The following is a 25,926-nucleotide window of genomic DNA, read 5'->3' on the forward strand; positions in this document are numbered from 1 at the left end:
TCCTCTACTTCGGAAGTCGTGGGCTCACGATCTACGTATACATGGAGCTGGTGCGGGGGTGCATTTTTTCCAGCGGTGCATTATGTCACAATTGGCAACTCGGCGATTTACACGGGTAAGTAATTCAAGTCGCCACCTCATCAGATGAAATCGATGAAAGAAACATTGAGTTTGAAAGCGGCAAACTCACTGTTGAATGAGCGGCGGAGCGGCGCTCTGGCCAAACGACTCGGAGCGGTAACCGATAGGATGGTTCAACTTGCCAATGCATATGATCACGCAGTGACAGCTGGTATAACAATGGCCATTGATACTAGGATGTTGCTGATCCAGTTTTTCTTCCGCCGTATACCTTACTTGAGATGCCTTCTCAAACAAGAGCATTGTTCGAGCTCACCAGACTCCACTGGTTTCCAGTAGGGTGCGACTTTATGTTCTGGCCTTTCGGTGAGATGAAAAATGGAAGATGATGCAGCGTGCTTGTTATTTAACCATGATGTGTGATATCGTGTCTAGGTTGGGCCTCCCTGTCTGCAGCCTATCGTCTGGCGTTACCGGTGAACGAAGTTATCAAAACTACTTTATTTTTTGCATTGCTGGCCATACTGGTGCATAGCGCAGGCTGTGTTTTAAATGACATGCTTGATTGCGATCTTGATCGCAAAGTCGGTAGGTCTTAGTCCAATCCCGATTGTGATTTCTTGACATCTCTGATGCGGAATAGAACGCTCACGGGGTCGACCGATCGCATCAGGAGTTGTCAGTAGGACAAAGGCTTCAATGCTTCTGGCTGTTCTCATTACCGCCCTTTTCTACTTGTTTTCTACTTGTGGCACCAAAGCGTGAGTGGATCACTCAAGAAATGTCGAAACTTCTCTGACAGACTATTCAAGTTTCACACTCGGTGTCGTTGCATTCCCCGTTTGTATCGCGACGTATCCGCTGATGAAGCGTTGGATGAATTGGCCCTCTTTGTTCCTCGGTATGACTTTACGTTGCATGGAAAAGTATTTCCCCTTATCTTGTTTTTAAGGCTTTGCTTCTAGCTGGGCCGTCCCAGGAACGTGGGTCGCAATGACTGACCATTATAATTTGGGTATAATCTTGAACATAGCAATTGCGTCGTGCTGGTGGGTGCCAAGGAAGGCAACTTTCGTTCAGTCATGCTGATGATGCTTCCTTAGCTGGACTTGTATCTACGACACCATTTACGCATGCCAGGTGGCCATTTGAAAGATTCTTGCACTCAGAGACATGTGCTGATCATATTTCTCAGGACATAAAAGATGATGAGAAGGCTGGAGTCAAATCCATGCCAGTCCATCTGGGCAAAGCCATCCGTCCTGTATTGACTTTATTCGATGCAACCTTCTTTGCATGTCTTTTGTGGGCTGGTTACTTGAACGACCAGCGCCTTCCGTTCTACATGATGAGTGTCCTTACCCCGTTCCTCCTGTGTCTCTGGCACATATGGTCTTTTGATCATAATGATCCAAGAGACTGCTGGAAAACATTCACGGTGTGTCTAGCTGCCATAGCCATATACCATAATTTTGATATGCATGGTACTCCAGGCCGGTCGCCACGGTGGGGCGATGGTTTGCGTTGGATTGATTGTTGATCACCACTTCAAACTCTTGTCCAACGCTGGTTGAAAATACAATTTCATTCATTTTTGCTGAGCTCTTTGTACATGATTATCTTTTGGAATTCAGTTAAGATTTATGTAATTGCATACTAGCTCACCGCCAATGGTACAGTGACCTGGTATTTAATCGCTACTAACACATGAGAATATGACATACGTTTGAATGTATCTCCGTGCGCAAGTCGACAATTATTGTGACCCAGAAGCTCAAGGGTTTCCCTGTCCGGAAACTCGTGTCCGACCACTTTGTTCTTGGGGACAAAAGCGTGAACACCGCTGCTTTTTCAAATGTGACTACTGATCGGCATCCATCGAGAGCGGTGATGACAACCGCCTCAAACATTTTATAACATGATCGTACCTGCGCAGTTTGCAGCTACCTCGCTACAAATGAAGGCGATCAAGACATTCTATCCCCACCCATCGCGGAAACAAAAGCATCTTCCGCTCCTTCAAGTTGATCAGTCATTCTCAGGGTCAGACTTATGTGGAATCACGAAAAAGGAATAGTCTTGGGTATGGAGTCTGGACACAGGTTCATTGTTAACCCCAGCCTACCATCCTCGGTTGCCGAGAATTATTGGTTCTTCCGGCACTTCCCTGACAAAATACGCCTCTACTATCAGGTACATCGTGCGCTCTCGCATTCGATCGCGGATAGTGAGATAGCTTGCGTTCAAATTGAAGGTGTTACTCATCTTAAAGACCATAAACATCTCACCCATCTGCTTGGTACGTTTGAAAACTCGGGAGGATAAGATTGGTGAAGCGTGCATGGCTCGATCATCTAGCTGTGAAAGTCAACCAGTATCCTGTCGTCTGATTGAGGTTCAGTGAGTTCATCAGAGTGGAATATTCATGCACTTTTGAGTATCAGGAGGTGTAGCCTCGATCGTACGGTGTTGTTGTGACGCTGTGTTGTGTGATTATGACTCGAGTGACTCGCTCTGTTTACATAATTGTAGACATTTGTCTATGACGTTTTCCTCCGAGTGTGTTATCTCACACGAATATTGTTCTTTCACATCTTAGTGCGCGTGCGTTCATCTGATACTAAGATTCTTATTAGGTGTGATGCGCCCCGTCTGTGGGCAGCTTTCTCTTTGTCATCGGTACTTACTACGTGTGTGGAGTCACCACATCCGACTCGGATCATTCCATCATCATGCGCTGCGTTGTGCTGGCCATATGTTCTGGGTGAGTTTCCATATCGTTTTTTCGGGTCGGGTCGTTGTGTTCCGTCAGTACTAGGTATTAATCATATTGGCGTCTGTTGAGATTTTCTGCCAGAATTCCCCTAATCGGTACGTGTTATGCATTAGTGTTTGTATATAAATGTTTGGATTTTTTTAGATGTCTTTCTTCCTGCAGCGCTGCCACATGTACGCGTCTGTATCCACTTTAGTGGTGATGCGTTCTAACGCGTAGTGATTGACGTCAAAATGTTTTTGCCATGGTAGAGACATAGTCGAAAAGAGCCAAAAACGCTCACAATACTTTTTGCCGACTTCTGCGGCCTGCCATTCTACCAATTGTCGCTCTAGCCATTTTACCAAATCCACGAGGCTAATTCTTCTCTGTTCCCTACACTACACCCTCGCGGTGAGCTACGTGGCAGGTTCCCAGTCACTGATAGCAGATTGGCAACTTGCATGCTTAATCGCGGAACGTTCAGCGCACGAGTTGCCGCCACGTCTGCATGCAGTGCAACTGGTTATGTCCATGAATAGAGTACGTTGTATCTCACCATTGGCTAGCTGGCCAGCTTACCAGAGTCATTTTTTGTTTATGAACTTCGAAAAAATATACCGTAAGGACCATCGTTTCCAAGATCAGATCCGTCAGATGGCATCACATCTGATCTTGTCAAGAACCTGTTTTAATGTATACTGTGACGGGTTCTCGAAGTGCGACTTCTTCAAGGGGACCATATGACACAGTTAAGAATGATTGCGAAACCGCTTTGCGGCGAACGCTCCCTCCGGTGGTCGGAGGCAGTACCAGCACATTCAAATTTCTTACTACATTTAACTACATCGATGCGAATCTTTTTCTCTGCATCCATATCTCCAATGTCGTCCTCCCAGTTCTCTCTGCTCAATTTGCTCTCGTCCACACTAGACTCGCAATGGTCGGAAGCGAACGAATCACTCATATTGGAACCCTTTACCTATATTTCCTCTAATCCTGGCAAGGGCATCCGTTCACTACTCCTCGAGGCTTTCAACATGTGGCTTGCAGTGCCGGGCGACCAGCTCAAGATAATAGACCGTGTCATTCAAATGCTGCATAATGCAAGTTTGATGATCGATGACATAGAGGATGACGCGCAGCTGCGAAGGGGACGGCCTGTGGCACATAGGATATACGGCGTCCCGCAAACTATTAACACTGCTAACTATGTGTATTTCTTGGCCTATAAGGAGCTCGCGAAGCTGAGAAAACAGTGTGAAGATGGGGATGCGGTGAGGGTGGGAGGCACTAGGGATTTGGATTTAATAGCCACGGAAGAGCTTTTGAACTTACACCGTGGGCAGGGGATGGAGATCATGTGGCGAGATTTATTGCAATGCCCAACGATGGAAGAGTATACTTATATGGTCAACAATAGTACGTCCATGCCACTTTGGCATATCACACTTTAATTTTCAGTGTGCAGAGACTGGCGGTGGTTTTAGGATGCCTGTCAGGCTGATGATGGCGCTAGCAACGAAGAACCTTGAGGTGTGAGTCTTCTCGCTTTAAGCATTTGTTGTAAATAGCTATTCATGAAATCCTTAGCGATTTTATCCCTTTGGTGAACATTATTGGGGTGTACTTCCAGATTCGGGATGATTACATGAACTTGCAAAGTACAGAGGTAAGCTTGCCATCTGCGTGCGCTTGTACCTCCAGTGTCTATCAACAAGCACCATCTGGTTGCAATGTATTTTGAGGCACTCGTGGTCCATGCGTACTTTATGATCCAAACCAGATGAAAGAAGCTTAAAGATGTTATCCAGTACAATGACAATAAGGGGTTTGCAGAAGATCTCACAGAAGGCAAATTCTCCTTTCCAATTGTTCACGGAGTCCGTGCGGATGACCAAAGTAAAGTTGTGACGAGTGCGTAGATCCTGCATCTAGGTGCACAACCTGATTAACCACCGTTATACAGGTGTGCTGCAAAAACGTCCTACCACACCGACTCTGAAGCATCACGCCATCGACTATCTGCGGACGAAGACAAAGTCATTTGATTACACGCTCATGGTCATGCAAAGCTTGGAGCAGCAGGTCCGTTGTCCGTTGTCCGTTGTACCTGCACGCTCGCTGCTGAGTTTCTGTTTTGTAATTCAGGCCCGAGATGAGATTGCACGACTTGGCGGGAATCCCAAGCTCGAGATGATACTCGATGTCCTTCATGTGTAAACATTATTTGTGTGGGATAGAAATCAAGGCCTTCAACTAAGTCAAAAATGAAACTTGGACTTGTAAATACTGACTACGTCTTTGAAGAAGTGGAATTTTGTAGTTACCCAGCTAGTCACGAATCTGAATGGTGTTTCCGAATGTATCGCAGTTCATACATATCATGTTTTTGCTTTACTGGCCGATGTGTACTCTTTCCCCACTGACGAGGTGGGTGGCGCGAGTGCGGGTTTGATCCGACACCAACAATGAGCATCGGCCCACATGGTGGGACTGGGTGGGAGTGCAAATATAATATCGAGGTGATCACATTGAGAGCTAACAGCCGATCAACGCACATAGTAAGATACTAACTAATAATGCTCTGGCCAGGATTCCGAGTCCTTACCTTCGTTACCAACCAGTCACAATGTACCCTCACCTGTAAGTCATGCGGTGCCTTCCTTTGGCAAAGAACCTTCTTTGTTGCATAGTGGCCTATACATAAGCGCCATGAACACATGGATGATACAACATTTCAAAGTTGTATCATCCACAGCACACGTCCAGGACCAACCTATCACGAAATGTACGGCCGTGGATTGGAAGGTTCGCGCATCTAAAACGGCCGGCGGGAACGGCGGACTGATAGAGGTCACCCCTCTGTCAGGGCATTTGCGGAACCGGAGACGCGGCGGGGGACATGGGTGTCCCCCTTCTCCTAGTTAGCATTGTCCTACATAGGGTACTGTACCCCAAATGGACATGAATTAAACAGAAAAAAAACATTTCAAAGAGCCAGCTGCAGTGTACTCAACTCTGACCGTGATGCTCCATGTCTCATTGCGTCCGTAGGTCGATTCCATCTGAGAACCAGGGAAGGATTGGTGGGAGGAAGAAGATGTAGACATCACCTGTACTTATAAGAGGAATTTTTATGTGTATGCTACACACTTGATACCCAAGACTAATCTTTTGATAAACGGGCGATACGTCGCCAGGAGATTCTTCGGTATCACGTGATGAGCGGGGGCCTCATTGATGCGCTGATGGTAGCCTACTTCAATTGGCATGGGAGGTTAGAATGAGGGCGGAATCGGTAGCTAATGGCAAAAGAAACAGATAAAACAAGTGGCAAAATATGCCTGCAAGATGAGGGAAGTGCTGTCGCGGGGCCAAAAGAAAAGATGCATCTTACCCTAAGTATGTAGAACCTGGAGCGAGACCGGATATCCCAAGGAGCGAGGAAGGGGTTGGGTAAAGAGAGAGTGCGTTTAGTTGCTGTAAGCGTATCGGAGGGAGAGTATTAATATTGGAGGCCGGACGTGTGCAAGTGGTACACTTGGTACAATGGTACCAGAGTGTATTGTTAGACATGGCAGCCCCGAAATGCAGTATGACAGTGGCGCTGCTGCTATGTGCTAGCTGTGTAAAACAATAGGCTCGCTTCTTCCAAAAATTGTGGTCGTTTGGGCCAAAGTCTGGAACACGGCGGACACATCGGCACCTCTAAGCGGAGTATGAAAGTTGCTGTGTCCATTACTGTGCATATACAGTGTTTGCTCACTGTCGCCAAGAACCTACTTCCATAGATGTTAAACGTTAAGAGCCTTTTCGCTGCAATGTAGCAACACAGTGGGTTTCGAGTCTCCCCAGGGTGCTTTACGTTGATTGCGGTGGTTTTCCGACGTTATACATGGCTTTATATGACTTTATATTCCAATATAACAAAAACATTCTTTATATATGACAATATCTGCGGCTCACCAGTCCTCCGATGTGCTGCTATGCCATATATTGATCTCGGTGGTTCTTCGATGCGCTAGCCTCCTAGCGGGCACGAAAGAAAATGGGCAGATGGGTGGGCAGAGTTGAGGCGGAGCATGTGCATGAACATGCGGCTTTCCAAAAATATTCGCGGGATACGGCTCGATGAGCATGTCCGTTTGAACTCCGCTGAGGTCGTGTCCCTCTGAGACTTTGGCTCATCGGATGTTGTCCTAGACTGGTCATTCTAAATTCAAATCGATTCTGACATTCTGCAAAATTCGGGGAATAGAATATGCAACAGAAATTATCAAGAGTGGGGACTCAACTCGATGAAGTAGCAGGGTTCAAGAGAAATGCAGGCAATAGTGTGTGTATCATGGACATTGGACACAACCGACCTCGTCAGCCCATCGGGCATCAGGGATCCGGGTCAGTTCGAGTGAGACAAACAATTTCCATCGCAGTCTTGTTTCAAGGCAGGGTGCCAGTGTAGATTTTCGAGGGTGCAGCCAATACATGTTTCTCATTTCCCAGAAAGTATCGGCGCCAATGGAAATGAAGAAGTTGGTTCGTTCAAATGACTCGGTCGGCTGTTTGATGTTCGACTTCTGCTCTGCTCTGCAACCATCATAATCTACCACTGTGATGCCTGAATGGACCTGGAAACGGCTGAATTGCTCTGTTGAACAGTACCTTGGAATTGTGCTGTTCAGAGCCCAGACTCAAAAGTATGGGGATCTCGATAATATTTGAGGTGACATGGATACAGATGATTCAGATGATATGACTGTCCTACATGATACTGGCACGCTTTTGCGACTTGCAACAAGTAAGAATAGTTGCAGTTCGGCCTTGACGCTACTCGTCGTAAACTATACTTGCCGGGCTCCTATTACTGATTGAGGGGACACAGATAATCATAAAACTATGAATTGGGCTTACCGCATTTCAACACCCTTTGCAACGTTCCAGATCAGCGAGGAAGTGGATGGATGAAAACAAGTTGCGAACCTTTTCCTTCCAACTGATCTGTGCTTTCAGTTCTGTGTGACCAAATAAAATGATGACGTCGAATTCAAACTCGTAATACTTCGCTTGATGTAAAGCCGATCTTTTAGGACGAAGTGTTCGGGATAGTTCGCGGAGGTCAGCATGAATCGTGCATAGCGTGGTAAACGAGGCTGAATTGAATCAAGTCAGTATGAGTATACTTGAGCCGCGAATAACTCATACACGGTTCAGTGTCCAACCACCGCGGCTCCTGGAGCGCACCCTTGTAACACATTATGTCCGTGCTGTGACTCTTGCATGCAGCAAGTGATTTCCGGGTGGCTTTGAAGGACTTCCGGAATTCGCGTTGCTCAGATACTTGCGTTCCCTGTAAAGCAGATCAGCATGTACCGAATGGTTGGATGTGCTTTATTCACCTTCAGCAAGATACTCTCAAAACATTCCTGGATATACGTTTTGCCGTCCACATCGATGACAGCTTTATGTTGTCGGGCTAGGTGTTCAGGATCTTGAAAGTTGTACTGCCATTGGCATTCAATGCCATAAATGACACGTGCAACTCGAGACGATACTAGGTGGTCAATGTAGAACGAAACTGCTCCATCAGCAACAGCTTTATTGCTGCAGTTACCTGATCAGTAGAAGTAGTCACGTTGACAGTTGAGGGCTTACGCATGAGCATCAGGGCGACAGAAGCTGATGCCTAGGGGTAGAAAATATTCCTGGAGTCTCGCGAACAGCCAGTCGCTGGCAGCGAAACCGCCAACCAAACAAACCAACTTCATGACGATATCACGATCCGTCCAGTTATGAGCGAAATATGACGCTCACATTGATTGGAATCGAAGCCGCGCGTCTCTGCTGCTCAAAAGCCTCGATGATGGCTTCGATGGATGGTTCAAACAAGTCGGCAACGTTCTGGCTGTACAATAAAGCATAAGTATCGTCATGAAGGTATCCTAAAGAATATGGACGAACCCGGCCAATTTCAATTGCCCTGATCGAATGCCGTACTTGAGATCCTTGTCAAGGGTCGTACCAAATTTAATGTAAGATGGTTCATCGGGCTTACGAAACCGAAGTTTCGTGCTGTTGTCGAAGGTTTCTGCTATTTGTGCAATAATCTTGGGGTCGGAGTACTTCGAGCCCGAAAGCTTCTCTGATCAACCAAATGACCATCAGTTTTTGGTTCCCTGTATGATTGATGCATTCACAAACCTTGTAACAGAGTAATGGCACGAGTAGTAACAAGGACTGAGCCCTGCAAGCAACCTGAGTGGGCTTCAGCAAGGGAACAACACAGGAAAGCGGTGCTCACATTCAGCTGGGGCAATCTCCTCGAAAGAGGTCGGAGATAGCTTCATTGAGTAGGCGCTGAGATCGATGGTTCCACCTCCGGCATCAACAATAATGACTCCCTGGTTGTCAGATTGATCTTCCTCATCGTCGGAGTAACCTGACACATCTATAGGGGTTTTGGAGAATGTATCTGATGCAATCATGTTGGTAACACAGAAATGAAGACTCGCTTCGCCCTCAGTTAAGAGGTGCACGTGTGATTGCTCCTCTTTAGATGATACGAGGCCAGCGAGCTCGATAGCGCGTCTAATTTGTTGCTGTTGTTGGCCTTCCCAGCCGTTCGGATGCGTGAATACGAACTCGATGGAGTTCTTGATCGATCTCCAGAAATCCAAATGTGATTCTTGGATATAAGTTCGAGCGCATTGGAAGAGGTAGCGTATGAAGTCGGCGAGGACTTCTACTGCGGATTTGCCTCGTGGGAGAGGATTTATATCGCCATCTCGTATGTGAGACGATGCCAGATGCTTGGCGCGAAGATGAAGTTTCCACCTGACCAAGATTAATATATAGCCTATGTTTTACCCTCGACGATATACATACCATACAAGCTTCACCCATTCCTCGTCTTCTGCCTGTTCGATGATATGCTCCTGCAGAGCCTCAGCACCCACGGCTCGGACGTTTCCCTGAAGGTCGTAGTAAAGAATTGATGGTATTTTGGAGTCACCTCCGACATGTTCTTGCGCAGGATATCTGTAATCCCACCATGAGCCAGATACATGCAGCTTGAGCCAGCTACTGACCTTGCCACTCCTCGAATTACAGGCACCTCCCCCGGATCTAGCATACAATACGAGACTCCACTGAACGTGGTCCCGACATCAAATGCAAGCACTAGCTTTCGCGTTGGGCCCTTATACGGTTCCCGTGGAAGCATAATAGTAATCTGAAGGCAGGCAATTCATGTATCCAAGTTTATATGCAAAAGGGCATGCTTTACATTTCAGAGGTCACATACCAACTTTGGAGGCGCAGATCAAGGCGTGTTGTGCCTCATGTCGTGTATCTCATATGACCTGTACAGTTCTGAACAGGACAGAGCTTCCAATTTGGAGCCCTACGCCCAGTTTCACTCGCTGTGAAATTTATCTAAGTTCGGATCTATGTGCATGAGCGGCTTCGAAGTTCGAAGCTTCAACGTTAACCCTGTGTACATGCATTCGACATACAGCCATCGGCAACAACATCACCAAAATTCCCCAAGTCTGAACTTGCCTTATGTGGACATTTTCCCGCGCCACACACTTGTGAGAGCCGACGGTGTGATGACGTGTGATGGCAATGAGCTCGCACGTTGAACACCACTCCCTCAGACGTACAGCAGCACACTTGTGTGTTCCTAAGGTTCCCGTCAGTCTGACGTGCCTCTGGTAAGTTCAGATATTATTCATGCTCCCCAGATATGTCCTGATCTCAATCGGCCAGTTGGCCAACATGTCACATGCTGTGACACTTCTTCATGGCCCGGGACTCGCGGTTACTTAGTGCAGTGACCTTGCCCTTTCATCTCGCATTACCCTCATGCGGTCAGCTCAATAGACCCTCCGGTTTGAGTGCCACCACAAACTTGGGGATCTATTGTGCTTATTGCGTGACCAATGGCCATATTCAACTCGGAATGACAAGGTGAGTGATTCTCCGTTATTCATATTCTGAAGTTCTGTCTCTACATAAGGAACCGACCTTTCCTCTCCGCATGGTGACCTTATGGCTGCTGAATATCAGCTCCGACTTGGAACCTCAGCACTCCAAACCTGTGAGTTGATTCCCTGCCCTTCATATTCTCAAGTTTTCGTTGCAGGCTTTCGCCATGGACATTCCTACTTGCATTGGTTGTGGGAAATCTTACAAAACACAGAAACAGCTCTCCAAGCATGCCTCGCAATGCCAGCAGAACCGCGCATTCACCCTGGAGTCAGTTCTTGCAAAGCGGGAGAACAAACGAAAGTCGCAAGCCAGAGACAAGCTCCGCAATGCCAAGAAGTCTCGTTTACCTACCCCCGTTGTTGAGCAAGAACTCGACTACGTCGACCTTGATCAGAACATTCCGTTTGATGATCCTCAGGCTGCAGGGCCTTCAGGTCAGCCACATGATGTAGTAAGTTCATGACTGATTATATGCATGTATCGTAGTAATTTCTTTTAGGATGCACCTGTTGCAGGACCGTCAGCTCAGGCACTTCCGCCCACCCCACCTCCACCCATTACTTCAAAACGTTCGGGGCGTGCTATCCGCATGCCTCGACGGTTCATCAACTATCTTCCTGGCTCAGATATACCCCTGGCACACATGCCACGGCAACAACCCGAGTATCACCCATCTCCTCCACGACCTCCATCTGAGCCTTCTCTCGATGAGCAGCCATTGGCCAAACCATTCGAGACCGAGCCAGATTCCATGGGCTTATATCGAATCTACCCTACGCACCCCACATTCATTCCTCCGAATGACTCATCTCTAGTTAATCGAACAGATGCACCAACACTAGATGGAGAACGAGCAGAGTCATCCGATGTGCATGCATCTACAGGATTTGCACCACCCGATGTGGATATAGATCATATTTTCGATCCGTTTACCAATCCGACGTGTGGGTTGATGATGACCTGGCGCTACACCGGAACTAATGACAAGTCCGATGCTGAAGTTAACCGACTATCTCACTTCCATCAGCACCCAGCCTTCAAATTGCAAGACCTGCTTGGCTTCAACTGCGCTCGTGAGTCCAAACTGATGGACAAATATCTACAAGATAAGACAAATCCACTGCGAGAAGAATTTGGCTGGCGTCAGTCAACAGTCAGAATACGCCTTCCGAAAGAACGACAGACATGGCCATCTGAGAAGGATGCACCAGAACTCGAGGTGCCAGGCATTTATCACCGCTCGATAATGTCAATCATCCGCTCAACGTTCGAGGACGACATTGCCAAGACATTCCACATGACTCCCTATTCCGAGTACTGGAAGGTCTCTGACACCAAAACAGTCCAAGTTTTCTCCGAAGCGTACTCCTCACCTGCCATGCTCGATGCCTATGCCGAGATCAATGCCTTTCCTCATGAGCCAGATGACGACCTCGAACGTGTGCTGGCCCCTCTCATGATGTGGTCTGATGCGACCCATCTTGCCAGTTTCGGAGACGCCTCGCTATGGCCATTCTACCTGTACTTTGGCAACCAATCTAAGTACACCCGAGGAAAACCAACATCTTTTGCGTGTCACCACCTCGCCTACATTCCCTCGGTATGTTTTATCTTCATTACTGTTTATATGGCAGTTGAGTTATATATATTACAGCTCCCCAACAATCTTCAAGAAATATATGTTGACATATTTGACGAAGCCACAACGGACCAGGTCCACACATTCCTTAAGCGTGAACTCGTCCAAGCGATCTGGAAGCTGTTGCTTGATGGTGACTTTATGCACGCCTACGAGCATGGTGTAGTCATTCATTGTAGTGATGGAATCACACGGCGCGTTTTTCCTCGATTTTTTTCGTATTCTGCAGATTATCCTGAGAAGTGCGTCTAAGTTTTTCTTTAATTGTTGTGCTTAGTAGCTTATTGTACTACTAGGGTTCTTCTTGCAACCATCAAGTTTTTAGGCAACTGTCTATGCCCACGCTGCCTCGTCAAGAAAGCTAATGTCCCTGATATGGGCACCAAGCTTGATATGAAATGCCGAGAGACTAGGCAACGGGTGGATAATGAACGGCGCTGACGTCGTGTAGAAGATGCTCGCAAACTTATTTTTCAAACAGGTGCATCTGTTGATGGTGCTCGTGTCAAAGCGCTTCTCAATGCTGAATCTTATGTTCCTGTTCGTGTGAGTGTTTGTCTTTTCCGTGCATTCTCACATTGATACTCAATGAACCAACATAGAATGCATTTTCAGTTCAGCTCGCACCATTCGACTTCAATGTGTTCATGATGTTTGTGATTGATCTACTGCACAAGTTTGAACTTGGCGTTTGGAAGGCCATCTTTATTCACTTATTGCGCATTCTCCATGCTCAAGGTGGTACAGTGATTCAGGATCTAAACGAACGGTGAGTAATTACATTCATAGCCTTTTGCTAATCTAACATGTGATTGAAGCTACCAAATGATCCCCACTTTCGGCCGTGGCACTATTCAACGATTCCATACAAATGCTTCAGCTATGAAGCGACTAGCAGCTCGAGATTTTGAAGATCTTCTCCAGGTAATTTGATAGAATTGTTTGTGCGTCGTGCTTATGATATTATGTAGTGTGCTCTTCCGGTTTTCGAGGGTCTCCTACCAGGACTTCACAATTCAATGGTCTTGGACCTACTTTTTGATTTAGCAGTGTGGCATGCTTTTGCCAAGCTCCGCTTGCACACTGATGATACACTTTCGCTCTTCGACCATGCTACAGTTATTCTTGGAAAGACAGTCCGGAATTTTCAGAATAGTACATGTATGCACTACCATACTACTGAACTTCCCCAGGAGTACGCAACACGAGGACGACGCGAAGCTGCTCTGAGTGCCAAGCAAGGTCTACTTTCGAAGCAAAAGGGGAAGGGAAAGTCATCTGGCCCAAAGGTCAAGAACCTTAACCTTCAGACATACAAGTACCATGCGCTCGGAGACTATCCCAATACGATCCGACACATGGGAACAACAGATAACTATTCAACACAACCGGTGAGTGCTACAATTAACTTTTGAATTAGTGCTTAGTGGTGTTCTCCTAGGGTGAGCTGCAGCACCGACGTGCTAAACGCTGGTATCCTAGGACACCAAAGAACAAGAAGACGCTGCTGAAGAATATGGTGGTTCAAGAGGCACGAACTCGTCTAATTGCAAAGATCAACACTCAAGTGGGTAGGGTCATTGCTGTATGCTTGGGGCAGTCAAGACGACAACGACAACGAACATCCCCCTCCGATCACTATCACATCTCGAAATATCCCAGGGCATCACACGACCTTACTGGCTGGTTGAGTGATCTTGAAGACGATGATCCTGCTAAAATGGTCTATTTTTTGCATACATGCTTGTATATGTATTGACAATGCTCCCTTCAGAACTTCATCCCCCGGCTCAAAGATCATCTCCTTGCTCGTCTCCGAGGTATTGAATATTCAGGCGATGAACACGACTTTTCCAATTCAGACCGAGACCTCATTATCCTGGCAAACAACAAGATTCACGAGCATAGTATTTTACAGATCAATTACACGACCTATGATCTAAGAAGGGAACAGGATTGTATTAACCCTCGAACTCGAGCTGATTTAATGGTCCTCTCACACGAGAATGATGAGGAAAAGCATCCTTACTGGTATGCTCGACTAATCCACATATTTCACGTCAATGTTTGGTACTATGGTGGTGATAACACACCTTTGACCTCAAGGCGTATGGATGTTCTTTTCGTGCGCTGGTTTGGACGGGACGTGACCTTTCCAGCTGGTTTCTCAAACAAACGCCTGCATCGCATCGGTTTTATTACCAATGACACCAGCAATCCAGATGTTGATTCTGGCTGCTTTGGCTTTGTCGATCCTGATCAGGTGATTCGCGGAGTGCATTTGATTCCCGCCTATGCATACAAACGCACAAACCAGTATCTGGGACCTTCCTTTGTTCGACGTGAAGAAGAGGCTGATGACGACTGGCGATATTTCTATGTCAACATGTAAGTCAGGTGTTTTATTCTCAGGACAATATCTCACCTCGATTAAATAGATTTGTAGACCGTGACATGTTCAGGATGATCGAAGATAAAGATAGCGATGACGAAGCTGATGAACAAGCCAAGAGGTATTTTTTCGCTTCTTATTAACTTGAATGTACTAACATATTCTGACTTTGTAGTGAATCACAGCCTGTCGCTGAGGATCCAGACACTACGATGGTCTGTGAGCCAACACTGGCGTCCAGGTAAGTTTTTTTTTGATCCATTATTGTGACATTGGCTCAGCTCTTATGGTGCTTGCAGGGACTCAAACATGCCTCAGCGCATCAGCGCAAAGCCTGTTGTGCTGCATGTCATCCCCACGGATCCTCCCAGCATCGTCCATATACGGAAGAAATTCCAGGACGAGCATGACTATACGTGGCCTCCCCGCCGTGGGTTCAGGGAAAGCTCTACCACAACGCGAATCACTCAGATTGATGCACTCATGACCTTACCCGCAGCTGTAAAAGCCTTAAAGCTCGATTAGTTAGACTAATTTTTTTTCTTCGTGCACTGTATCACTCTTTCGCAGCACAATATTGCAGGTTATCGTGTTTCATCGCTGTCGTGTTTACTTTCATGGACTAATAGTAACGTAAATCACTCGAGTTGTAACTGTAGTATTAATTTTGTACTTCTTGTTGCGCATATAATCACTGTTGACAATGGCAGATTCACGTTAACATGTACAAATAATGATTAAATGATCGTTCATTGCTTAATGTTAACATTTAACGTTGTAACCCTTAACCATCATGTCTTCACATCGTCGTCCTGGCGTGGCGTCGAGCTCCTCTGACCCCCCTGACTCAGATTCAATCTATGCGCGTGGTTCTTCAGTAACATCATTCGATTCTTCTCCCCAACCTGTCAAAATTGGGAAGCGCAAGTCAACATCAGAGCCATCGAAATCCAGCAAACGGAAATGCAAGGCTCCAGAAAATAGTGGAGAAGAGCTCGAAATACACGATGTCAAGGCTAAGGCATCTAAATGTCCACGATTGCAAGTTTTTTTCACTTATATGCATGCATATATTGACTGATATCGCATATTAGCCATAGAAAGGATAATCGCAAGGAAAAGTAAGTTTCTTTAATACTTGAGACATTGATTCTGATAAGACTCGAACATCTGAAGGGGTGCTTTAACTCCACGGGACCAATGTCTTCACTTTGCTCGGTGGATCCCTCGAGGGATCGACATGTTTTGCATCCTCAAGGACGTCTTTCGCATTGCACCCATCATCGAGGATGCACGTGCTCACTTGGATGATGACTCCGACGCAGATGACATGCACGATACTCTCTTAGCTAACATGTAAGTGATATTTTTTGCGTTTCGTGACTTTATTACTGCTAACAGTGACTAGATCCAAAGATACGCAGGACCAGATGCTCCGGACGTTCAAGAAGATCATTACAGGTGCCCCTTACCTTCAAGAACTCATAAGAGGTGGTCGCAAAAAATCGGATGAACTGCAGGAGATCCTTGACGAGGTATGTGCGCATATATGCACCTTTCAGTTGACTAATGATCAAACAGATGCAATATTTGATTGGACAGGTGCGATCCGAAGATGCGGCTCATCTGAAAAGGAGCATTGCACGTTATGCAGTGTTTAATGGAAAAGGTCTGGTGCCGCCCGTCTTCCCTGATACCAAGGAATCACGTGCACAGATGGGTCTCAACCACCCTCAACTCGCTCGCATGCTATGCCCCATAAAGTTTCTTTCAGAGTATCAAACGGACCCGTCAGTGTACGTACTACATTATACTTTTTTCTATATTTCTATGAACTAACATCGCCTAACCAGCACAAAAGCCAAGCTTGAGGCTGGCACTATCAAGATGGATGCACGAGCTTGGCCTGCCCTGATGTATAGGGCTGGAGCCACTGGAGTCGCTGGGGAGGACTTCGACATAACAAACGTACAGGACGGCCTTTTCGAAGGATTCCTCATTGAACGTGTGAGTTTCCGTATACTGGTATTCATGACAGGAACTCACTGGCACATTATTCAAGGTAATGAAACATATACTCACCGGCCCCTCATCTGCACTCGCTGGAGACGACTTTCATGTCTCAAACTCTTGCAATGCGGTACTTCACAGAATGATGGCTGTGGAAGCCGAAAACATCGCTTATTCAGCTGTCCAGGTGAGTTATTCCCTTGAAGGCAATATACTGATTCATCCATTTTCTATAGGCACGCTCTGCAATTACCTCTCGTGACAAGTGGTCCACGGACGATGGAAATTTCTCATATCAAAAATTCTATTACAGAATTATCGACGTCATTCGCAATCCACCGGACAAAGCATGGGCTATGGCGACTCTGCAACATTATAACCTGTATGTCAAAATTTTATAGTAGTACATGCACTGATTGTTTTACTTTTTAAGGAAACTATTCAAAGACAAGGCTGGACGTGCTGCTGCCCTCTCGACCTCTGCAACCTCTGATGTCGGAGAGCCGGACGAGGACGAGGACGACATTGCGCTGATGCGCAAACAGTTTGCCCTTCAATCTGCGAATCCCTCAAGTGTAGCGAAACCTGTCTCAACTCCTCCTGTTCCAGCAAGTTCTGAGATGCTTCCCCCACGGCTGCGCTCAACCAAGGTCACAAGCCCGCCTGTTTCGCCTTCTCCAGAGCCACCCTCACCTGCTCCACCCACTCCCAAGCCACGTCCCATTCCTAAGCCACGTCCCATTGCGAAGGCGCGACCGGAAGCTCCAAAGTCACCTGCACCAAGTCCACCCACCCCCAAGGAACGTCCTGCTGTGGAGGCACAAGCTCCGAGCTCACCTTCACCTGCTCCAAGTCCACCCACTCCCAAGGCATGTCCTGTTCCCAAGGCACGTCCTGTTCGTAAAGCCCCATCCGAGGAATCCACACCACTTCCCCGCAAAAAGGGAAAGGTGGCCCCACCAGAAAGCCCACTTACAGAATCCGAACCGTCAGATGAGGAGGTTGAGACTCCAGTTTGAAGATTGCCTCAGCAAGCTCGACCAAAGGCCGGCCGCAAGACTGCCGCATCCGCTAGTGCACCAAAGAAAAAGAAGGGAAGAAAATGACCTGTAATGATTTTCCATTGTCTCGTCATTGACACTGATTTTCTCACCTAGTGTGTGTCTCATACTACCGCATCTGCCTCACTCCACGTCGCTGTTCGTCGTTGCATGTTTTGCTCTTTTCGCATGTCATCCTACCTCTAGAGTCCTTCTGTCATGGGACGCTTTGGCGCATGGGCGCACTTAGATGTACTTTTAGAACCTGCTCTGTCCTTGTAATACATTACTGCAATGAAATGGTCTTATCAGATTTTCTCGAGTGATCAGAACTTATCAGAACTTTCAACATATCAATGCTTCTAAGGTCACAAACTATGCTAAGGTGCGAGTTACCTACTCAACTTCCGTCATCTGGCCTGAAAAAGCTTTTATCAACCAGACCTTATATGTTTCTTTACCCGCCTTCCGTACGCTGATGCACCTGGTCCACCTTTTCTGACCTTCCGCATCCTGGCCAGCCCTTAGCAGCCCAGATCCGATTTGGGGAATTTTGGTGATGAACTTGGTGTTGCCCGCACTGCCATTCAGCCAGGCATACATGGCCTGTTAGCCTAGCTGCTGCCTGTAAGTGGCTTGAATTGGGTTATGTGGTTGAGAGATTACCTGAAGCATTGATTGGATAGTATTGTCGTCAGATTTGGGGCACTGCAGCTTGAAGTCATCGAATCTGGTCAGTGCCAGTGAAGTTTATCACCAATTTTATGACTGACGTTGACCTCTCTTCTCTTGCAGAGACTTGCGTTAAGTGTTACATAAAGTGATTTGCAACAGCGCGAAGTGATTATACTGACTAACACGAACTTGCCTGCCCTAAACCAATGATGTTGGTTCTACTCAGTCACGGTGATAGTCAGGCTCCTTCCCATCCTTGTTGGAGAGGAAGGGAGCGGCATCCGAGTGCGGTAGTTAATGCTTAGTAAACCGGAAACGTGCGCAAACCTTTCAAACCCAGCCAAACTTTATCCCCCCAACCTCTCCAACAGCGGCTGGCACAAAACATTTGTAAACAAGGGCAGCCACAGCGGCAAAAACCCAGAAAAGTCTGCGGAAGTTGAAATATATATGTATCGCTAATAAATATATACGTATATATATATCAATATGTCATTAACAGACTCGGTGGACGACGTTCTCGAAACCCTACAGCGCGTCGGCATTTCAGCATCAGAATTTATACTAGTGCTTCTATCAAGTGAAAGATATGGTACTCATCCGGCTGTAGAAGATATCCTCGTTAATGGCCGTGAAATTCTTGATGCTCTTGTGAAACAAACCACGAGTACCAGATCGAAATGGGCTACTGATATCACGAAGGAAATCTGTGCACGAGAAATCTGTGACCTTGCTGCCAAGGATAACGGAACTCACTTTAATGTGACACACACCACGGTGAAGCAACTGGAGGATTTTAGGGTGGCCGAGTTAGCTGGAATCATGGAGAAATCTGCACCGGTAACATGGGACTTACTCGAGAGCATGTTGTCTGGGCGAACACGATCTAAAGTAGCCATCAGGAGGGATCACGATGGTGATGTTATCATGGAGAATAATAGCGACGAAGAAGCTTACTGGGAGGAGATCGGAGAAGGAGATCTCGAGGGATCATTGATATCAAGGCTTGATACCAACAACGCGGAATTCGATAGAACCAGACTGCAGACACGATGGACAGCAAAGATCTTGCTCGTGCGCGATTTCGCTGCCTTTCGAATCAATATTACTGACATCGCTACATGTAATCAAGAAAAAAATCACCGTTCTCAGTATTATGACAAGGAGTACGAATCAGCGGTCAAATACCTTTCAAAGTCTACTTGGGATCTTCCTACAATCGACGCACACACCACAGAAAGTCATCGAAACGCTGGAACGGATAGGTGTATCAGTATCTGCAAATGCTATTCATGCCGCGACGAAATCATTATCAGCGCAAACTCACCAACACCTCCAGTCCCTTGGACGGTCACTTCTTGCAGCGTATGCATATGACAACTTTGACGTAGACCTGAAAACTCATCAGCACAAAATTGAAAATTCGACGGAATCTCTCAAGCATCTCACATCCGGCCTGATGTTCCCACTGCAGCATGAGATCTCCAAGGAGGACCTTAGGTGTTCCGAAGAGCTGTGGAAGACATCGCCATTTAATACCCGAGTACAAGTGCCACCAAAGAAAGGATGGACACACCTGCTCGGTCTTCACATGGACACACCTGATGAATCAGGTCTTAGCCGTCGTGATAGATTTAATGCATGGAAGTTTCTCTCGGACCTCATTTCATACGGCCCTCCGTACTTCTCTCGATTCCGTGACCAACTTCACGAACCCGAGGCCATTGAAGCCATCCCCATCACCAAAACACCGATTATCGCTACATCTGCAATGGATATTAGTAATTCAACAGTTGCAGGTAATATACAAAGCGTTGTTGACCTGCTCGAGCAGGGCGGAATCAGAGATCCTGCAGTTGTCGATGATCCAGAGATGCCCGACATCTCAGAGTACGTAGTTCTGTTCCATGGTGACCTTGGGACAGGGGAACGTCTTCAATCAGCACAGCAGTGTCGAGGAATAGAAAACACACCGTGGAACTGTTTACAACACATTATCTTCGTCCCTGGTCTTTGTCATTTGAAGATGGCGGCTGCAGACACAATTTGGCGGATATTCCTGCAGGCCAGTGCAGCACGACTCGATGAAACTAGCCTCATGCGAGATGTAGGTATCTTGCGACCAAAGGAAACTGGCCACTACGGATCAAAGCCGGGGTTCCGTCGTATGCATGAACTGATTATGCACGACGGTATTTGTCGTCGCCTTGATTGTTGGAGAGTCGAGGCCAAGAAACGCGACCCAAAGTGGACAAGTCTGGAGGAATTTGCAGTATCAGAGCCAACTTGGGAAGACATCGAAGCAATGGCACGCACCCTTGCTCGTAATTATGTTGCAGGTCACCAACTTCGACGCATGCGACGCACGCCAGCACCTCAACGTGACGTGCAATATGAAAATGGACTCCTCTTGAACAAGTACATGCTTGTATACGAGGAGCTGTCATATGCAATGAATAGCGGAGACATCGGACGGGTTGAGACTTGCCTTGTGACATGGATCCCCATGTTTAAGGCTACAGGAAAACATAAATATGCAAACGCTATGACAGACTTCCTGTGCAAAGTACATTTCGTGTATCCTGCAGGATTGAAGTAAGCGTTCCGAAGCATCCTCATCTACTAAAGACTTACAATTAGTAGACGGGCTGTTCACTATCACATCATGATCAATCCAACTGGGAGGAAAGGAAAATTTCGAGGGGTAGACTGGTGCGTTGAGTTGAACAACCTTTTCACAAAGGTACGTGTCCCTCGTCACTATTAAAGATGCAAGTCAGTAAGTACGAGTCACAGGTTATCAATGGAGGAAAAGGATCAAACCACACTGTTTCGAGGATTATAATGGAATCTCCACTCATTCAGATATACCGGAACTTACATACAATGTTCCAGAATGACTTCCTGCACACTCAACAAACGACGCGACATGCGGAGGCAGATTTGTCAAAAACGTTCCAAGTCCTATGTAGACAGATGAAAAAACACTCCCCAAACGAAATAGTGAAGGGGCGTGGAAGCTATTACAGTATCCCTGACGTCCTTGCCAAGGGACAGGAGTTGATGGAAAAGAGTAACATAGATAACGAAGACGGAGGGCAAGAAGCTGCCGTTGGGGGAGGCGAGGATGAGCGCCCATCAGTTGATGATGTCGCTGTTGAATTAGTTTGGTAATAGGTAGATATAATTGTGGCCGACCAGCGCTCTGCCCTAGATTATCAGAATTCGCCTTTCTTGCAAGATACAGAGTTACTTACCAGCGCTCTGTCCTGGATTATCAGAATTCACCGACCAGCGCTCTGCCCTAGATTATCAGAATTCGCCTTTCTTGCAAGATACAGAGTTACTTACCAGCGCTCTGCCCTGGATTATCAGAATTCGCCTTTCTTGCAAGATACAGAGTTACTTACCAGCGCTCTGCCTGTTACAATAACATTTAGAGAGGCCCCTATACTCATTTTCCTTTTGCTTCTTAAACGGGCCGTCCGTACCACGCTTATCTCTTATCATGCCTATCTCTTATCTTGCCAAGCGGGCTGTCCGCCTCTTCTTTGCTTCTATCTTGATAAACACATTTACAAGCTCCGCTTGAACACTGGTATATAAACCTACCTACCCATGGTTGTATTCTTTACTTTAATCTACTGGGTTTTACCTGGAACATTGTCCTTCAGCAAGGTCTCCAACCTTGCTGCCTAAGAACCACTATTCTAAGGGAGTCAGCGACACTCGCCTTAGCCAGAAACACTTGATCTCTCAATCGAGAGCAGACTTACGTCTATCTGGCATCCTGCCGATTGTCTACTCAGACAGAGATAGCCCGACTCATCCCAGTCGTAACACTGCCCTGGATTACCAAAATTTGCCGCAAGATGCTGAGAATTATTCTCATTCTCCTTCCCAGCTGCCGAAGATATCCGCGATGGATGCATTGGACAAACACGGCCACGTTCTGGTCAAAAGGTTGAGTCAGTGAAGATAAGGTGAACAAAAGAGCAACTTACTGTTATGGCCAGCCTGACCACAAGCGCTGCACCTCGACACCCTTTTGACGCCAGCGGGGGGATTGAGGGCTGGGTGTTGAGCTAACCCATTGTTCAGTGCACTGACAGTGTTGGATAGAGGGCGTTGTTGTAGGGGGGTAGTGGTATAGAGTGAGATTGGAATGATGCGGTGGATTATGGCGATCACCTCCCTGGCCAGATCGTCGTTGACAGACCAATGTGTTTCCTTGCGGAGATCCTCGATGATTTTAATCTTCTCAAAATGGGCGCAGTGAACGATCCGGTCAAGGACTGAGTCACCCATTACAACGGTTGGACCAAGGTCAATCAGGTGTGAGCGTCCATAAATTTCCACAGTCTTCTCGTCTCTCCAATCCTCCAGTGCTTCGCATAATTTGTACTCCTGTGGGCCCATGGTATATTTTGCAAGTCGAGAGCGGATAGGAAGCCTAGGTGGTTGATGGACAATGATGGGATCAAATGATGAGAACGCTAAAGGGTGATGGATGTCACAGCACACTTTAGGAATTATGGGAGCACAACGTGAGCAGCCTTCTGTATCTGACGGGTCGCATATAAGGTGACTCGATTCTATAAAATATTATTACGATTATTAATATAGTATAGGAAAGTCGCACCTGCTGATCCGTTGTCAAATTGGATATTAAATATCTTCCGACGACACCCAACACCACGATAATTGGCATTGATCAACAAATCCATTGCTCGATCCAATTCATTCTCTCTCCTCTGCCTTGATACCCTCTCCAATGTGCCTGCCGGTGGTCTCATTAATTCCTTCAACTGCGTGTCAGTAACTATAACCGTAGGTATGTTTGCCGCTGAGCCACTACTAGTAGCCTGGGCACTATTGTCTCCTTCTGGGTGTGCAATACCAATAGCAGTCGAACTGTTAATTATGCGGCGTTTGGTATCCGGTTGATCTTCCGGTGCGTCTGTTGCTTTCTTTTTACGCTCCTGACGCTTACGCTTATCTTCACGTACATCATCAAAATACTCTTTTTCTGCAAACAGCAATGCAGTCCCTTCCACTGCACGGTCCCTAGCTGCATGACCAAACCGCTGCCAGAGGGCAGACAACTTGCACGATGCTCGCCACTGAATGACCAAAGTCACATCTGGTACGTCCATTCCCTGTACATTAATTAATACCTCCCTGACATCATTATTTGGGCTCATGTGCCTTACCATTCCAAACGCCTCCGTGGTACACAGACCCCACGTATCTCCAGCAACGAGGTTTGTGACTTCGTCCTCCTTAAATTCGGTAGTCATGTTGGAGTTGAACCATTTGACTTTGTCTCGTAGATCTGGCGGGAGACGCGCCTGCAAGTACTTTGTGGCGCTGATGCCATCTTGGATGCTGTCGAAAAAAACGAGGAATTTTGGTGGTGATGGATCGTGTGACTTTATGCCGGTAGGTATGAGGAACGCGAGATCTGCGTATGACGCAAGGGAGTGTTTGATTTTGTGGACTCCAATCTTGATGTTTGGACGGTCCGTGGATACGTGAATGGTGGTGAGCTTTTCTGATCGGATGTGAAGGAGCCTACGTATGTCTCTCAGAGCATCTGACGTGAACGTTGCTGATGCGATCATGAAAGGTACCTGACAAGGTAGGATATAACGCAAGCGCCCCAAGTCCTTGTACTCTGACCGAAAATCTCCCCAGGTCACAATGCAGTGTGCTTCATCAAATATGATGCCAATTAATTTCGAGGCGAAGTCAACGTTTTGCAACAGCTTCTCGAATTCTCCACCTGGCTTCATCAGTTGTTCTGGGCTGGTTATAATCGCACGGTAATGCAAGTCTTCTATGTCCTGTGGTGAATACAATGATTAAATGATTATAACTAACAGATAGCCTTTGATTTACACGGAAATTTGCTCTGCTTGCTGTCTCAGCAGAGATCGAAATGCTTGGGATACCGGCCTTTTCGAGGAAGTTGACACTCTGTTTCCCTAGCTGGTTAAGTGGAGTCACGACGATTAAGACACCCGTGTTTTTGAGAGCTAACGGCGACCAGAAGGCAAGTGTTTTTCCCATCCCTGTCCCCGCCATGCAGATAATATCACGATCATTTTGCAGGAACGCATCTGTAACTTTGAGTTGCCACAAGCAGGCTCTCTTGCTGAAACGATCCTGAAGTTTCTCTCGAATGGCAGAGAAGTTAGGAGCTTCAGCCGGCATATGACAAAAAAGGATAATATGTTGAGAATAACATTATATTTATTAGCGATACATATATATTTCAACTTCCGCAGACTTTTCTGGGTTTTTGCCGCTGTGGCTGCCCTTGTTTACAAATGTTTTGTGCCAGCCGCTGTTGGAGAGGTTGGGGGGATAAAGTTTGGCTGGGTTTGAAAGGTTTGCGCACGTTTCCGGTTTACTAAGCATTAACTACCGCACTCGGATGCCGCTCCCTTCCTCTCCAACAAGGATGGGAAGGAGCCTGGGTGATAGTAAGACTAAACGACTTATCTATTCCATCATCTATAATATATTTAAGGGAGACTAGCCCTTTATAGCCAGTAATGGTAAGTTATGTTGCTTCTCCTCACCTTGTTAATACTAACACCGCGGTCGGGAAGCCACTCCGAGTGTTTCTATGTCCAGGTCTATTCAATCTTCGTGGGCATCAGTGACGACGTGACCCAGGACCTAATTTACCGTACTTAGCGTGCATGTGACAAGGTGCCCACGGCTGAAATAGTTCAGAGATTAACTTCCTTGCATCAGAATCAGTACACCATGAGGACTGTATGGCATACCGAATGCTTTACAGTGCACTCTTGCGAGGTTGGAAGCACTCAACAATCGTCGAAATCATTGCGTGAGTATGAGTCTGCCTTCATTCCTCCTGATGTATGCCATTGCATCAGAGGTTCTGTGTGGTACGTTTAAAATGGCTCATCTCAGAACTGGGGTCCGTAGTGCTAATCTTGGTGCAGCGTGAACCTTGCCAGTCATTGTTGGTCTATTGTCCCGCGTTAATGGGCACAGTGAAACGACGCGGAATCCAGTGTCGACCTGCTTTTTTGCAGCACATCAACGCGTCGTTCTCACAAGTTGAGGCTGCAGACAGACCTATGAGCCAGCGAGTGCAAGGATGGGAAGGACGACATACATGAAACATTGTGGTGGCGGTAAGGGCAAGGCAGGTCGAGACTTTACGGTTTTCTGTGCACGTATGTAATAGGTTATGGAACTCATTGTGATCGCCGTTTAGTTAGCGTAACCGAGTAAATTTTGCTTCAATCAGCTGAAGTACAATAACATATGCAAATCAGATCTAAACTGTCCGTGTTGTAGTTAA

At 46.7% G+C, this 25,926-nt stretch overlaps 7 protein-coding genes across 7 annotated transcripts; 5 read left to right on the plus strand and 2 right to left on the minus strand.

The window, feature by feature from the left end:
* The first annotated feature begins 1 nt into the window (after position 1).
* Positions 2-1,757, plus strand: HD556DRAFT_545330 (UbiA prenyltransferase family). Its single transcript, XM_041310913.1, has 9 exons — positions 2-115; positions 171-447; positions 517-669; positions 725-842; positions 894-982; positions 1,034-1,130; positions 1,185-1,221; positions 1,277-1,519; positions 1,575-1,757. Exons 2-9 carry the CDS (start codon positions 363-365, stop codon positions 1,653-1,655), a joined length of 903 nt encoding a protein of 300 aa, XP_041159386.1. The 5' UTR covers positions 2-115; positions 171-362; the 3' UTR covers positions 1,656-1,757.
* Positions 1,758-3,720: 1,963 nt separating this feature from the next.
* Positions 3,721-5,059, plus strand: HD556DRAFT_1444213 (isoprenoid synthase domain-containing protein; the record flags this gene model as incomplete). Its single annotated transcript, XM_041306744.1, has 6 exons — positions 3,721-4,258; positions 4,308-4,374; positions 4,430-4,508; positions 4,651-4,753; positions 4,806-4,924; positions 4,988-5,059. The coding sequence occupies 6 exons, from the start codon at positions 3,721-3,723 to the stop codon at positions 5,057-5,059; spliced, it is 978 nt and encodes a 325-aa protein (XP_041159387.1).
* A 2,450-nt stretch (positions 5,060-7,509) lies between these two features.
* Positions 7,510-10,336, minus strand: HD556DRAFT_1378426 (uncharacterized protein). The gene is made up of 12 exons (XM_041303152.1): positions 9,925-10,336; positions 9,722-9,874; positions 9,138-9,670; positions 9,038-9,091; positions 8,798-8,978; positions 8,651-8,741; positions 8,492-8,598; positions 8,236-8,440; positions 8,042-8,186; positions 7,820-7,989; positions 7,751-7,764; positions 7,510-7,697 (listed from the first exon to the last, which is right to left on the minus strand). The coding sequence occupies exons 1-12, from the start codon at positions 10,056-10,058 to the stop codon at positions 7,667-7,669; spliced, it is 1,818 nt and encodes a 605-aa protein (XP_041159388.1). The 5' UTR covers positions 10,059-10,336; the 3' UTR covers positions 7,510-7,666.
* A 5,316-nt stretch (positions 10,337-15,652) lies between these two features.
* HD556DRAFT_1444216 (uncharacterized protein) lies at positions 15,653-17,888 on the plus strand (the record flags this gene model as incomplete). The annotated part of the gene is made up of 9 exons (XM_041306745.1): positions 15,653-15,904; positions 15,964-15,980; positions 16,036-16,215; positions 16,268-16,394; positions 16,441-16,655; positions 16,713-16,866; positions 16,922-17,056; positions 17,106-17,251; positions 17,303-17,888. The coding sequence occupies 9 exons, from the start codon at positions 15,653-15,655 to the stop codon at positions 17,886-17,888; spliced, it is 1,812 nt and encodes a 603-aa protein (XP_041159389.1).
* Positions 17,889-19,073: 1,185 nt separating this feature from the next.
* HD556DRAFT_1238859 (uncharacterized protein) lies at positions 19,074-21,183 on the plus strand (the record flags this gene model as incomplete). The annotated part of the gene is made up of 2 exons (XM_041297999.1): positions 19,074-19,658; positions 19,717-21,183. 2 exons carry the CDS (start codon positions 19,074-19,076, stop codon positions 21,181-21,183), a joined length of 2,052 nt encoding a protein of 683 aa, XP_041159390.1.
* A 45-nt stretch (positions 21,184-21,228) lies between these two features.
* On the plus strand, positions 21,229-21,758 carry HD556DRAFT_1238725 (uncharacterized protein; the record flags this gene model as incomplete). Its single annotated transcript, XM_041297994.1, has 2 exons — positions 21,229-21,327; positions 21,381-21,758. Coding segments are annotated over 2 exons (477 nt in total), but the record flags the coding sequence as incomplete, so codon positions are not given.
* Positions 21,759-23,179: 1,421 nt separating this feature from the next.
* Positions 23,180-24,800, minus strand: HD556DRAFT_1238864 (P-loop containing nucleoside triphosphate hydrolase protein; the record flags this gene model as incomplete). The annotated part of the gene is made up of 3 exons (XM_041298000.1): positions 23,180-23,743; positions 23,798-24,430; positions 24,486-24,800. The coding sequence occupies 3 exons, from the start codon at positions 24,798-24,800 to the stop codon at positions 23,180-23,182; spliced, it is 1,512 nt and encodes a 503-aa protein (XP_041159392.1).
* Between the last annotated feature and the right edge of the window lie 1,126 nt (positions 24,801-25,926).

The sequence above is a fragment of the Suillus plorans genome, assembly GCF_016647745.1.
Source record: "Suillus plorans strain S12 chromosome Unknown HD556scaffold_34, whole genome shotgun sequence".
NCBI lineage: Eukaryota > Fungi > Basidiomycota > Agaricomycetes > Boletales > Suillaceae > Suillus > Suillus plorans.